This window comes from Anoplolepis gracilipes, chromosome 9, assembly GCF_047496725.1.
Source record: "Anoplolepis gracilipes chromosome 9, ASM4749672v1, whole genome shotgun sequence".
In the NCBI taxonomy this organism is placed as follows: domain Eukaryota; kingdom Metazoa; phylum Arthropoda; class Insecta; order Hymenoptera; family Formicidae; genus Anoplolepis; species Anoplolepis gracilipes.
In genome coordinates, this window is record NC_132978.1 from 1,954,378 (window position 1) to 1,966,700 (window position 12,323).

The 12,323-nt window shown below is 27.7% G+C and overlaps 2 protein-coding genes across 2 annotated transcripts; one reads left to right on the top strand and one right to left on the bottom strand.

Moving 5' to 3' along the window:
• Nucleotides 1–767: 767 nt before the first annotated feature.
• On the bottom strand, nucleotides 768–3,362 carry LOC140669298 (uncharacterized). Its single transcript, XM_072899000.1, has 6 exons — nucleotides 3,202–3,362; nucleotides 2,542–2,628; nucleotides 2,323–2,447; nucleotides 2,073–2,205; nucleotides 1,700–1,980; nucleotides 768–1,111 (listed from the first exon to the last, which is right to left on the bottom strand). The coding sequence occupies exons 1-6, from the start codon at nucleotides 3,267–3,269 to the stop codon at nucleotides 990–992; spliced, it is 816 nt and encodes a 271-aa protein (XP_072755101.1). The 5' UTR covers nucleotides 3,270–3,362; the 3' UTR covers nucleotides 768–989.
• Nucleotides 3,363–3,849: 487 nt separating this feature from the next.
• Cta (Guanine nucleotide-binding protein subunit alpha cta) lies at nucleotides 3,850–11,013 on the top strand. The gene is made up of 5 exons (XM_072899344.1): nucleotides 3,850–5,167; nucleotides 5,925–6,185; nucleotides 6,308–6,358; nucleotides 6,536–6,753; nucleotides 6,841–11,013. Exons 1-5 carry the CDS (start codon nucleotides 4,952–4,954, stop codon nucleotides 7,196–7,198), a joined length of 1,104 nt encoding a protein of 367 aa, XP_072755445.1. The 5' UTR covers nucleotides 3,850–4,951; the 3' UTR covers nucleotides 7,199–11,013.
• Nucleotides 11,014–12,323: the final 1,310 nt, after the last annotated feature.

Sequence of the window (12,323 nt, forward strand, 5' to 3'; positions counted from 1 at the left end):
AAAAATTGATTTAAGTTTTATTTATACATTATCGAATTATCGAATAGAAATAAGAATGTGGTATGTGCCACTTGTCATATTATTTATGTTTAGACATTCTTTTATGAAAGTAAAAAATATGTAAATTAGATTAAAAAAAATTTGTTGCACAAGATCTATTCTTGCAATGTGTTTAATATGTTGATATCATAGTTTGATAGCATTATATTCTTTTTATGTTATCTCATGTATAAAATTAATTTGTATACATATTTATAGATAACTTCAAATCTTTATTGTACGAATTTTATTTTATATCTTCATATTCTATTTGTTTTTAATATATGGAAAAAGAAAAGCAATGCTATTTTACAAATTTAGAATTAGAAAAACTATTTTTTTGGAACTCCTATATGCATATAAAATTACAAAATTAAAATTATATAAATTAAATCATTTATATATATTGCTAGCTGTTTATACAAAGAGTAAGCATTGTAATTAATATTTGAATATTTATTTCAAAAAATTTGTTTTAAAAGTTCAAACTAGTGTAGCTTTAAATAATGTGCAGATACATTTGTACTGCACGTGGTATGTGGGGTATTATGATTATCCAATTATATATATTTAATAATAGATAATAAATAAATAAATAATACTTAACAATTGAAGTTCTTATACAATGTAAAAACAGGTCAAATTCTTAGCAGTGATAGTAATTTATCACATTTAACGATTTTACTTTTCCAGTGAGAGAATTTGATTGTGTAAACTTGAAAAAAATATTTCTTTGCATAAATTATAAATTTTATTAAACATGTATATGTATATAATATATATGTACAGAATATTAATCCATGAAATAAAGAAATTTACAGTTAGAAATAAATATCAAATACTACCTTTGATTTAAATAATTTATTGGGTAGTTAATATAGATTACAAAGGAGGCATGTGTCAGCCATTAGGAAAAGGAGACTATTACTTTCTATTCACTTCATTTTCTGCTATAATTTGGGATTGGGACCAAAAAATTTTTCCCATGGAAAGTGATTTAAAGTTGTATCATGGCCATCTATGTTATCTTTTATAGTAGGTATCCACTTTTGTGTAAAGTCTTCAAGTTCACCTGTAATTTGCCAAATTTCTGTTTGTATTAATTAAATTATAGTAATTAGTAAAGAATTTAAATATCCAAATATATTTTATCCACACACACACACACACATACATACATACATACATACATAATTAATATTATGTGTACAAAGTGTCTTACATTTTAAATAGTACGTAGTAGACATAAAATATTTCAGAAACACAAAAAAGAAAAAAGAAAAAAAAAAAAAAATTGGACAAAAGTTGCAGGAAAAAGTGGAGATTAACATTTGAAATTTTTTAAATGATTTCGATATGATCTTTCAGATATCAGTTGATAATTAAATTTATCCATCTATTCCCTTTCAAATTCTACAACTGTGTCTAAAGTATTTTTTTTGATATATCAAATACAGTGTTTCCAAAATATTTTATTATATCACTTGTACACTGTGTCCATAAGATGTACCATATTATCATATATAAATTAATGTGACACAAATGTTTGGGGCGTCAAGTATATATCTATACAATATATAATTGTACATGTCAAATTATTTTATTCAGTTTTTATATATATATGAATTTAGTATAATTGTTTCTTCTTTTAAATACTTACTTTCATCCATATTAAACAAATCTTCGGATTTTGTTTCAACGCCATTTTTATCCTTTTTTGTAGTAATAACATATTTTTTGTCACCTATTTCCTTTGAAACTATTGTCTCCTCATTACCTTCACTGTCTCTGATTATTTGCTTTTGTTCTATAGTTCCATCAGATCTACGAATGATCTCTTTCCTAACAGACCTTCCAGTTGAGAAGCTGTGTGGTACAAAAGGCTTTACTGTTTCCATATTTCCTTTGTTCCACAATCTTGAAAATTCTTCTGCAGTGATTCTGTATAACAAGGGAAAGAGAGAGAGAGAGTTATGTTAAACATTCCAGACAGATAGTATAAATAAGTGAAAAAATGTATATTTAGCGCTTACTTTCCATCTAAATCTGTATCTATTTTTTTTTCTGGTGATATATTTGCATCAGGATAACATTTCAGCACTTTGTCACGTAAATGTCCATCCTTTTCAGGTTCAGCAAATGGTAATGCTCTAATGGCTTCATTTCCTGTAAGAATTATTCATTTAAAATGTGTTAAAAATATTTCTATAAGTTAATAATAATCAATAAATAAAACTCTGTACACTCCATTTATATAACAAATTTTATGCAAAATGGACATACCAAAAAATTCATTGTTGAATCCAAAAAAGAAATTTTTTAACATATTGTCCATCTGAGATTCAAAGTAACGTGTTATTTCAAGTGGGTCGCTAAAGATGCTAAAGTGCATGCTGCTTCTAGGATGTCTAGAAAATAATAACCAAATTGAGGCTAAATTTATATCGACAATAGATATTAATATATAGACATTGATAGATATAAAAATATCCTTTTTTTTACCTAAAATCATCTATGTCGTCATCATCCTCGTCGCTTTGCCAAATTGGATTTCGAAAACTGTCTCTGTGTGAATCATCATTGCCAAGCCTAAAATAATATTATTGATTAATTGCAGCTTAAAATTGTACAATCTTACTGTTATAGTCTGATATTGTTAAATATAATATAGCACAATCAATAATATGAAAAGATGAAGAAAAGAGAAAAATGTTATATATTACATTTTGTAATCTATTAAATGTATATACTTTTTTTTGAATTACATTTATATTAGAAACTAATTAAACACAAAAATAAAAGTAATTGAAAATTAAAGTTGGACAAATCGATCGAGTAAAATTCTATCTATGAAATATATCGTTGAAAATATATATGTATCATATATATAAATTAATGTAGATTTCAAATTTATCAAAGCATTTGTATAATTGATATGAATTATGCAATATTTAATATATTATGACATACAAAGTAAAAAAGATGTACGAAAAAAAAAAACATTTCAATTCTAAGATTTATAATTTATACAATCAATATTATGAAATATAAAATGTCAACCTTTTGACACGTATATAAACATCTAGAATGATCTATGATGAAATCTATGAAATATATGTATATATATATTAATACATATCATAAAATACGTCAAACTCTTACCCGCTTGTGCCAGGCTCGTTGCGACGTTTCACACCGAGAAAATTTCGAAAAAAGTCAAAGAATGACATTTCTAAAAAAAAAGTAGAAGCACTACTACGTACGAGGAACTCCAATCATCATCACACAATTGACATGAAACTACAACGAAATTACATCATGTCCACGGTTCATCCATAGCTAGAAGAAGCTCTAACACTCGTAACATATCGACCAATAAGAGCGGCGGACAAAATAATTTTAGAATTGCGTTCGAAAATTCTACTCGTAAGATATAACTCTTGATTGACCAATCAGAACAAAAGGAACTCATTTCAGTAAATAGAGTCCAATCTAGTGACAATATATTTTTTTCACGCATGCGTGACATGGCAAATACAGCGCACATATAATGGGCGCTATACATTCAAATTGTTTTAAATGATTTTTTATAAATTGTATTAAATTACTTGATTGATTTCACAGTTATAGTTTTATATATCATATAACCTTATTTATTTCACCTTTTTAATGAACTTTTATACTTCTAAATTTATTTTAAAAGTGATTAAATATAGGAATCATATAGGACCTTGTTTTACTCAAACTAAATACTTTCTTGGATATCACATCGATGCGCATGCGCGAAAAAAGGAACCCGTCTATCAACATTATTCAGTCCAACTCGGTCGCAGTGTTCGATGGTAATAGAAGGAGAATAGTCGGAGGATACTGAGTAATTAAAGTGGCATTTTTTTACTCCTCGAGTTGTGTGGTTCACGTGTTTGTGTCAGTGCCATTACCATGTAGCAGTTATCATTTAGCATTAGCAATTAGCTCAGTCGCATCGGATATCGTGCACGCGTACGTCAACACGAAGGGAAAAGGTGTGCCGCGGAGCAAATAGGTCGACTTGCCGCTTCTTAGAAACGAGAAGGAGGGAGAAAGAAAGAGAGAGAGAGAGAGAGAGAGAGAGAGAGAGAGAGAGAGAGAGAGAGGAAGAGAAAGAGAAAGAATTAAGGCGGTGCAGCGAGCAAGACGTATCAGAGAGGCGGTCGTGACACACAAAACGTGCTCGCGAGGCGACGAGAGGAGCGGCCGGTAATTACCGTGATTATTTAATCATGCCTAATTCGCGGGTGACCAGAGACGATTGCGCGAAGCGAGCAGCGACGGTGACATCGTCGGCGTGATTACTCCTTCCGCGGATGCGTCCACCCTTCGAGATGCTACCGTGTACTCGTTCGTATCCTGCGTATATCGTAACCAGGTGCTGTACGTGTGTGGGTGAAGGTGATATGCGGCTCGTTTGAAATCGATCGGGAAAAAGCCGCCCGCGTCGACGTGCGAGTGCGTGCACGATAACACTTGGTCCGCTTCTTGATGGTGGCGGTAGTGGTAGTAGTATCGCGCATTCCGGCCGGTTACACCTGGCCTGGCCGAGAAATGCAGTTGTGAATTGACGATTCTTCCAATTGTTGGTTCGTGTATTGGGGTGGGTGGATGGCAGACGGCGGCAGCTTGGACGGGTAGGGACCTTGTCATCCTCGAAGTGTGTTTGACCGATTACGCTCCGTTGTCACTTTGTCGAGAGAGATCAGAGATTGATTGTTTACGGGTCAGGAAACGAACCGTAAAACGGAGCGACGTCGCGTAAGGAACGCCGGAAGGAGGACAGAACGAAAGCGAGGAAGGAAAGTGGGAAGGTGGTGAGGAGGCGGAAGAGGGTAAGACAGAAAGGACGGACAGAGAGGGAGAAGCAGGATAGAGCAAGATGGCGAGCTCCTTAACGTGGTCGTGCTGCCTGCGTTTTAAATTCAGCCCGGAGGAGATCGAGCAACGTTACAAGAGCCAGGAGATCGATCGGATGCTGGAAAAGGATCGCCAAACGTTTCGCCGACAGGTCAAGCTACTGCTGCTCGGCGCGGGCGAGAGCGGCAAGTCGACATTCCTCAAACAGATGCGGATCATACACGGAATCAAGTTCGAGGTAAGATACGAAACATTCGGTTCGCGCATGTTCACGATCCTCGCGGTCTCGTCGATCTTCGCTGATCGGTTCTTTCGATTACTCCAGAGACCATCGACGTCGGGAACACGACGGGAACTCGATCCATCTCGTGCAGAACGCTCGGTTACTTGTTCTGCAGTTCTTCAGTTAGCAATATAGCTAGAATATTTAAATGCGATTTTTTTATCCCGATATTTTACTAGTAATTGACATTATAATCGATACAAGATATAACATATAAAGCGTCCACAAGAATAAATATAGTAAACATAAAAAACATGCTCGATACGTATGTATGTTTTTGTTTTCTAAAACAGAGTGTGTGAAAATAATAATAAATTTTTCAAATTGTAAAAAAATAAGCATTTTGAAATTTAATCGAAAATAGACGTTGTATTATATCACAAATTCAGTTATATTTATTTATTTATTATAAATTAACGAGTGCTAATGCACAACCTAATACATTATGTTGCTTTATAAATATATAAACATAAATTCTTTATAGAACAACACTAATTTACTTATAAGTATGCAATAGAGTTTTAAAAAATCTTAAATCAGTAAAGATTGATTGACTGTTTACTTTGTTTACATATGTATGTACATTTATTTTATATAGGTATATGTAATTTCTGAACAATGAATCCTTGTGTTATGAACATCTATTTTGATGCCTAATATCTTTTTGCACTTCTTTAATAAGATTTGATATCATATTTAATATTTTTTTCAGCCTGAATTAGTTAGAGAATATCAACATGTGATCTACCAGAATATAATTAAAGGAATGAAAGTCTTGGTAGATGCTAGGGATAAGCTAAATATCCCTTGGGAGAATTCTAAGAATTATGATATCGGCTTTCAATTACTCAAGTTTGAAAATACTATGGTACTGGATACTAGATTATTTTTGCATTATGTACCATCGTTACAAAGTTTATGGAAGGATGCATCGATAAGAAGAGCATTTGATAGGCGAAGAGAATTTCAATTAGTAAGACTTTCAGATTAACAAATTTCACATTACATGTATTATACATCTATATGATTATTTATTTTTGTAATTGTTTTTTAATTTTGTATGCTGAATTTATATATGCAGTTTGGTATTTTCAGAGTGATTCTGTCCAGTATTTCTTGGATAATCTTGATAGGATTGCAAAAGTGGTAATGACTTTTCTTTTTAGCAAATATAATATTCTATGTAATTAAAAAACTGTAATTTATATTGCGTTATATATTTCAATTTACTAAAATAGAAAAGTATATTATTGCTTAGAAAATATGTTATTTTTAATTTAGGCAGTTATTATTTACAGAATGTATAAGAAAAATATTTTTCAGGATTATTCGCCTACACATCAGGATATTTTACACTGTAGGAAGGCAACAAAAGGAATTTCCGAATTTGTAATACCAATTAACAATATTCCTTTTCTCTTTGTCGATGTTGGCGGCCAAAGATCTCAAAGGCAAAAATGGTACCAATGCTTTGATTGCGTAACTTCTATACTTTTTCTTGTATCATCGTCGGAATTTGACCAAGTCTTGTTGGAGGATAGGTATGTTTTATTTATGTTTATGTAATCTCTAATATATATAAAATATTTTAAAATAAAATACAATAATGTTTGTGTTTCAACTTATAGGAGAACTAACAGATTGGAAGAATCTAGAAACATATTTGATACAATTGTAAACAATATGATATTCTGTGGTGTCTCTATTATTTTGTTTCTAAACAAAACGGATTTGCTTGATAAAAAAGTGAGGTCACAAGATACAAATGTCCGTTTGTACTTTCCACAATTTGTGGGTGATCCACATTCCATGAAAGATGTGCAAAATTTTATCCTTGATATGTTTGTCTCTGTCAAGAGGGATCCAAGGAAGCCATTATTTCATCACTTTACTACTGCAGTAGACACAGAAAATATTAAGGTTGTCTTCAATGCCGTGAAGGATACTATTCTACATCGAAACTTAGAGTCATTAATGCTTCAATAATGATGTAGAAGCGAAGGAATTAAGTACATAAAGCAGCTAGTAAAACAAAGGTACACAGTAAAAATTAATATTTAATATGTATTATTAATCCAATTTGTAGTTTTCGAGGAATATATTGCAATACACAGGTCAAAATACGTTTTTGATAAGACAATATATTATGTATGAATATGAAATGAATGTTTATTTCTGTATATATAGATATGTTTATAGTAAAAAAAAAAGAGAACTGCCTGATGTAAAGATATATTAAAAATTTTAACTCTATATACACCATATACATATATATATACATACATACATACATACATACATATAAGATATATTTTCATTGTGCTTTTGATAAATATTGAATGTAAGGAGATTATTATACAAACTCTATTGTACATAAGGATATATATTATATTGTGAATAATTTCTATGATAATGAATTGACACACAAAACACATACACGCATACATATTTGTATAAAGAGAAGGAAAGTTACAAATAATTCAGTTTAGATTCTTATGTTGGTATAGATATATGTGATTCAAATATACACACGCATAATGTTTTTCCCATGTGTGTGATATAATATTTAAGATTATTGCTGGTTGTTATTAAACCAGAGTTTTTACATAAAAACATGAATATAACTTATTTCTTATTTAAGATTAACTTGATTAACGCACAAGATAAATTAAGTAACAAGAAAACCAAATACTAGGTCCAAGCCATATAAACCAAATGAAGTTAACCAGTTTGTGTTCAAATTGCTGTGGAAAAAAGTTATTGATTATTTCTTCTTTTTTGAAGAAATGATACAACATTATTCAATATAATACTGTAGTCAAACTTTTATGTCTTGGATTCTATAAATTAAACTTTTTAGACTGCTGTTGTATCATTGTCAAAAACTAAAATATAATAATTGAAGCTAAAATATGATCATATTAATCACAATTGTTTTCTTTTTTTGTATAATTATTGTTATTGAAATTTTTTATAAATCCTGTATATATTTTAATATATATAAAGCTCACTTTAGACAGAACCTCTAATTTGCAACAGAATTCGAAATAGAACTCTATGTATGTATGTTTGTGTGTGTATATGTATGTGTGTGTGAGTTTTCTAATATAAACAGAGTTTTGTTATAAATTATAGATATCTAGTGAGTTTAAAGTATGGCAGTTTTTTTTTTTTTTTTTTTTTTTTTTTGGAGTCAAAATTGGAGATACAAAATTAATTATACATTTTAGAAACAGCAGTTATTTAAAATTTTAGTATAACTGTATCATGTAATACAATTTTTCTATTCATCATAAATATTCTATTTGCTTGTTCTATAATTTTTATATATAACTGATCCTTTATTGATTATTATACATTTGAAAGAAAATTCAAATAAAATAATCAGTATTATCTTTTTCCGTACTGTGCAAAATGACATTTTTAATTTCTAATATTACATAAGGCCAGATTGAAGCAGCAATTTGTATGAATTGTCTAATATAGCATATTATAAATATAATATTGAATTTACATTTATACACATGCTTGTTTATAAATTCGGTTATCTTCTGATTTATGTGTGCAAGTAGATGTCAGTTAAAAAAGCTGGCATAATTTGGACTGAACCATTGTATTATACCAAAAATTACGAAAAATGTAAAAAAAACTATATATATCTTGTATAATCTAAATTTACTGCCCATTTCTGTTATTGGCAAAAAAAAGTTGTAATATCTTTTATATTGTATGTATATGCAAATGAATTATATTCAAAGATTTTATGTAATGATATTGATTAAGCCAAAGAATTCTATGTAGAATTCCAGGAAATTTCTACCTATATAATTTAGATTTTCATTAATTTATTTAACAATTCACAATATATTGATGTACGTATTATGTTATGTATATTTTCAAAAACATCTTGTTAATTAAGCTACAAGTTATTTTTTAATTCTATAATTAAATTATTCATTACATAAAATCTTTGTTATTTTTAATCTGCGAAAGAGTGTTGTGGTGTTTGGTAAAATGATGTACATTTACTAACAAGTAAATTTATAAATTTATAATATACACTTCCATTATTAACTAGAACAATACTGATTATATACATTTATATAAGTTATATATATATGTATATGTGAGTTAAGACTATTGAAAATTATATGATATATTTAAGTTCTTACACACATATATATATATTGGTTATAAACACAAAAAAATGGTTGATATAATCGGTATATATATTTTGTACATGATATTTTTACATTCCTATAAAAAGATAATCAGACTTAACTTATTGATACTTTTATATTTGCAAATTTTATATCATTTTTATAACATAATAATATCTCAAATATATCTTGTTTTTATATTATCTACATATACAGAATCGATTAATGCTCACACACTCTAAAGAAGGCCTATGATTTTTACATGCAGATTTATAGGAGATAAAATGTGTATACTGACACATTCGTCGCGTTAACAAATTTAGTAGATATATAATTCTAATAATTATATTTTATATATAATAAATCTGGTTCGCATACAGGTTTTTTGATATTTGAATTGTCTAAAAGAATTTATAAATAGTTCTCGTTGCGAATATTGAAATGCTGAGCATTCTGTTGGCACTGTATTTGGTACATTATCGGCCTACATCTTATAGTACGTTGCAATATTTTATTATGAATAATATTCTTAACGTATGGCGTGACGGATGTATTATATGTATTTTCTGTTAAATTTTCTATAAATGGAACAATAGGAATACACATGTAATAATGCATATGCAGACTGTATACTTGAAATTTTACTGTACTATAGACTACGAGAGTGTAGAGAATAATTATGTGATAATGATTGTTTTAAAAGTTTAGAAATTTTCAAGTTTAAAAAGATGATTTCCATACGTCCAATTTAATTCATCAAGAGTATGATGTTTCAAAACTTGTGAAGATTGTAAAGACGTATTTAAATCAAACATTATCGAAAGTGGAATATATATTTTTTATTTACATTCACATTAATAAATTCTGAAGAAAAAATGTGAATATTTATATTTATTCTTTATCGTGCAACGAGAGAAGAAATTGGAAAGAATATTAGAACAGTAAATTATACTGTCATGATTTTTGCACATCTAATGTATTTTTTGTTTCTTACAATTACTTAAAAAAAAAATAGCTCAATATATTCGTGAGAAATTCTGCAATATTTTGACATTAACACTAATATACAGGCTTACAGCAATAAAATATAATCTACTAGAACGTTGCTCGGAAATATATTATCAATAACACAATACATAAAATATAAATATAATGCTTTTGTTACTTAATATACAGGATGTCTGAAAACTACATCAAAAGATAATTTATATTTTATGGACTTCGATAAAATTAAAAATCTTTTTCTTGTGAAAAGTCACACAAAAAAACTTACCGTTCTTTGTAATGTTTCAATTTTTATTATATATTAAATATTCAATTTATTAAAAATTTTAGTAAGTTTTAAATAAAATTTATTTGAAATGAAATAAAAAAATAAGGCTTTATATTATTAATTCTTATTCTGAAAACTTTTGGATTTTCAATTATTGTTAACTGGAATTATCAATGCTTCAACGTTCTTTTGTTAAAAAAAATGATGAATTGTTTAATGTGGACATTCTGTCTATATAGTATACTTAATAGAAGCAAAACAGATTAATAAAAATCTTTGTAACATTATATATTATATATACTTCTACAATTAAAAATTTTTACTTTACCATCTTGCATTTTATTGTACATGATCTAAAGAATGTAGATATATTGTGCCTTTTGTATATTGTATATTTGTATATAAAATATATTTTACACGAATTATTATCAAAATGTAGTTTATTTGTACGAACAATAAATAAACAACTTTAATAAAATATATAAATGCGGTATTATACTAATTCACTAATCATGGCCTAACAAATATATAATATTACTTTATTAATTCATAATAAAAAATACTTGATATATAATATCAGTGGAGAAAATGTATTTGTCAATTATTGTAAATTATTTGCAATTGTATTATTAATGTATTTTTATTTTTTCACATGTGTGGAACCATCTTTTAAATGGTTATATCATTAATACACACTTATATAAATTTTAAATAATAAATAAATAAGCCATTTGTTTTGATGTATTAATTATATATATTTGTTTATATTCGATTTTTTTTATACAAAAAGCATATTGCTAATAATTTTTATAACTTATATAATGAAATGCACATTATATATATGTATATATATATACATTTTTGCAAAAAGATATTTAAGATACGTCAATGCTTCAATCCTAAAATGTTCGAAATTTCGTTAACTTTTTTTCGTCATGTGTTGTTAATGAACAATATAATGGCTCTCTAAATAATACTAATACAACACAAAATATTTTATCTAAACATCACATTGGCAATTGTTTTAATCAATATAATTACATTATTTTATATATAATCATTTATATAATTATATAAGTGATTATACATAATTTTATATATAATCACTTAAGAGTATTTTATATATTACAGTGCTATTTACATTTTTTTCCCTCTATAAGTGTATAATATATAAAAAACATATAAAAGTAAAAATATATAACTCCGTTTTTTCGAAAGCTTGAGATATGTTGTCAATTAGGAAAAGGCTCATAGAACTACAGTCTTTTGCTACAAGTTTACTTAATAACAATTTTAGAGAATGTAATGATCCACTTTTTGATTCATATTTTTGCATATTTCTTTTTTATAGAACTTTAATATATTGTATTAAACTATAGTATAAAATTCTATTATAGTCTTTTAGTTTGTGCATTATGTGAATATTCTTGATAGAAAATGCAAGGAATGTAATAAGTATGCTGCAAAAATGTTTTCGAAATATGTTTAAAGAATCTGAGAAAATTTAGATCTTTTAATATTACTTTTGTTTGTATGTCATAATAAGAGGCGCTTATATATTGAGTTATGAAAAAAGTTACACATGGAATATTACATATAGTCATTCATCATTTTTGTAATATACGATCTTATCCTTTTACTTTTGTTGTAAGAAGATATATTTTTATAACTTTCATAA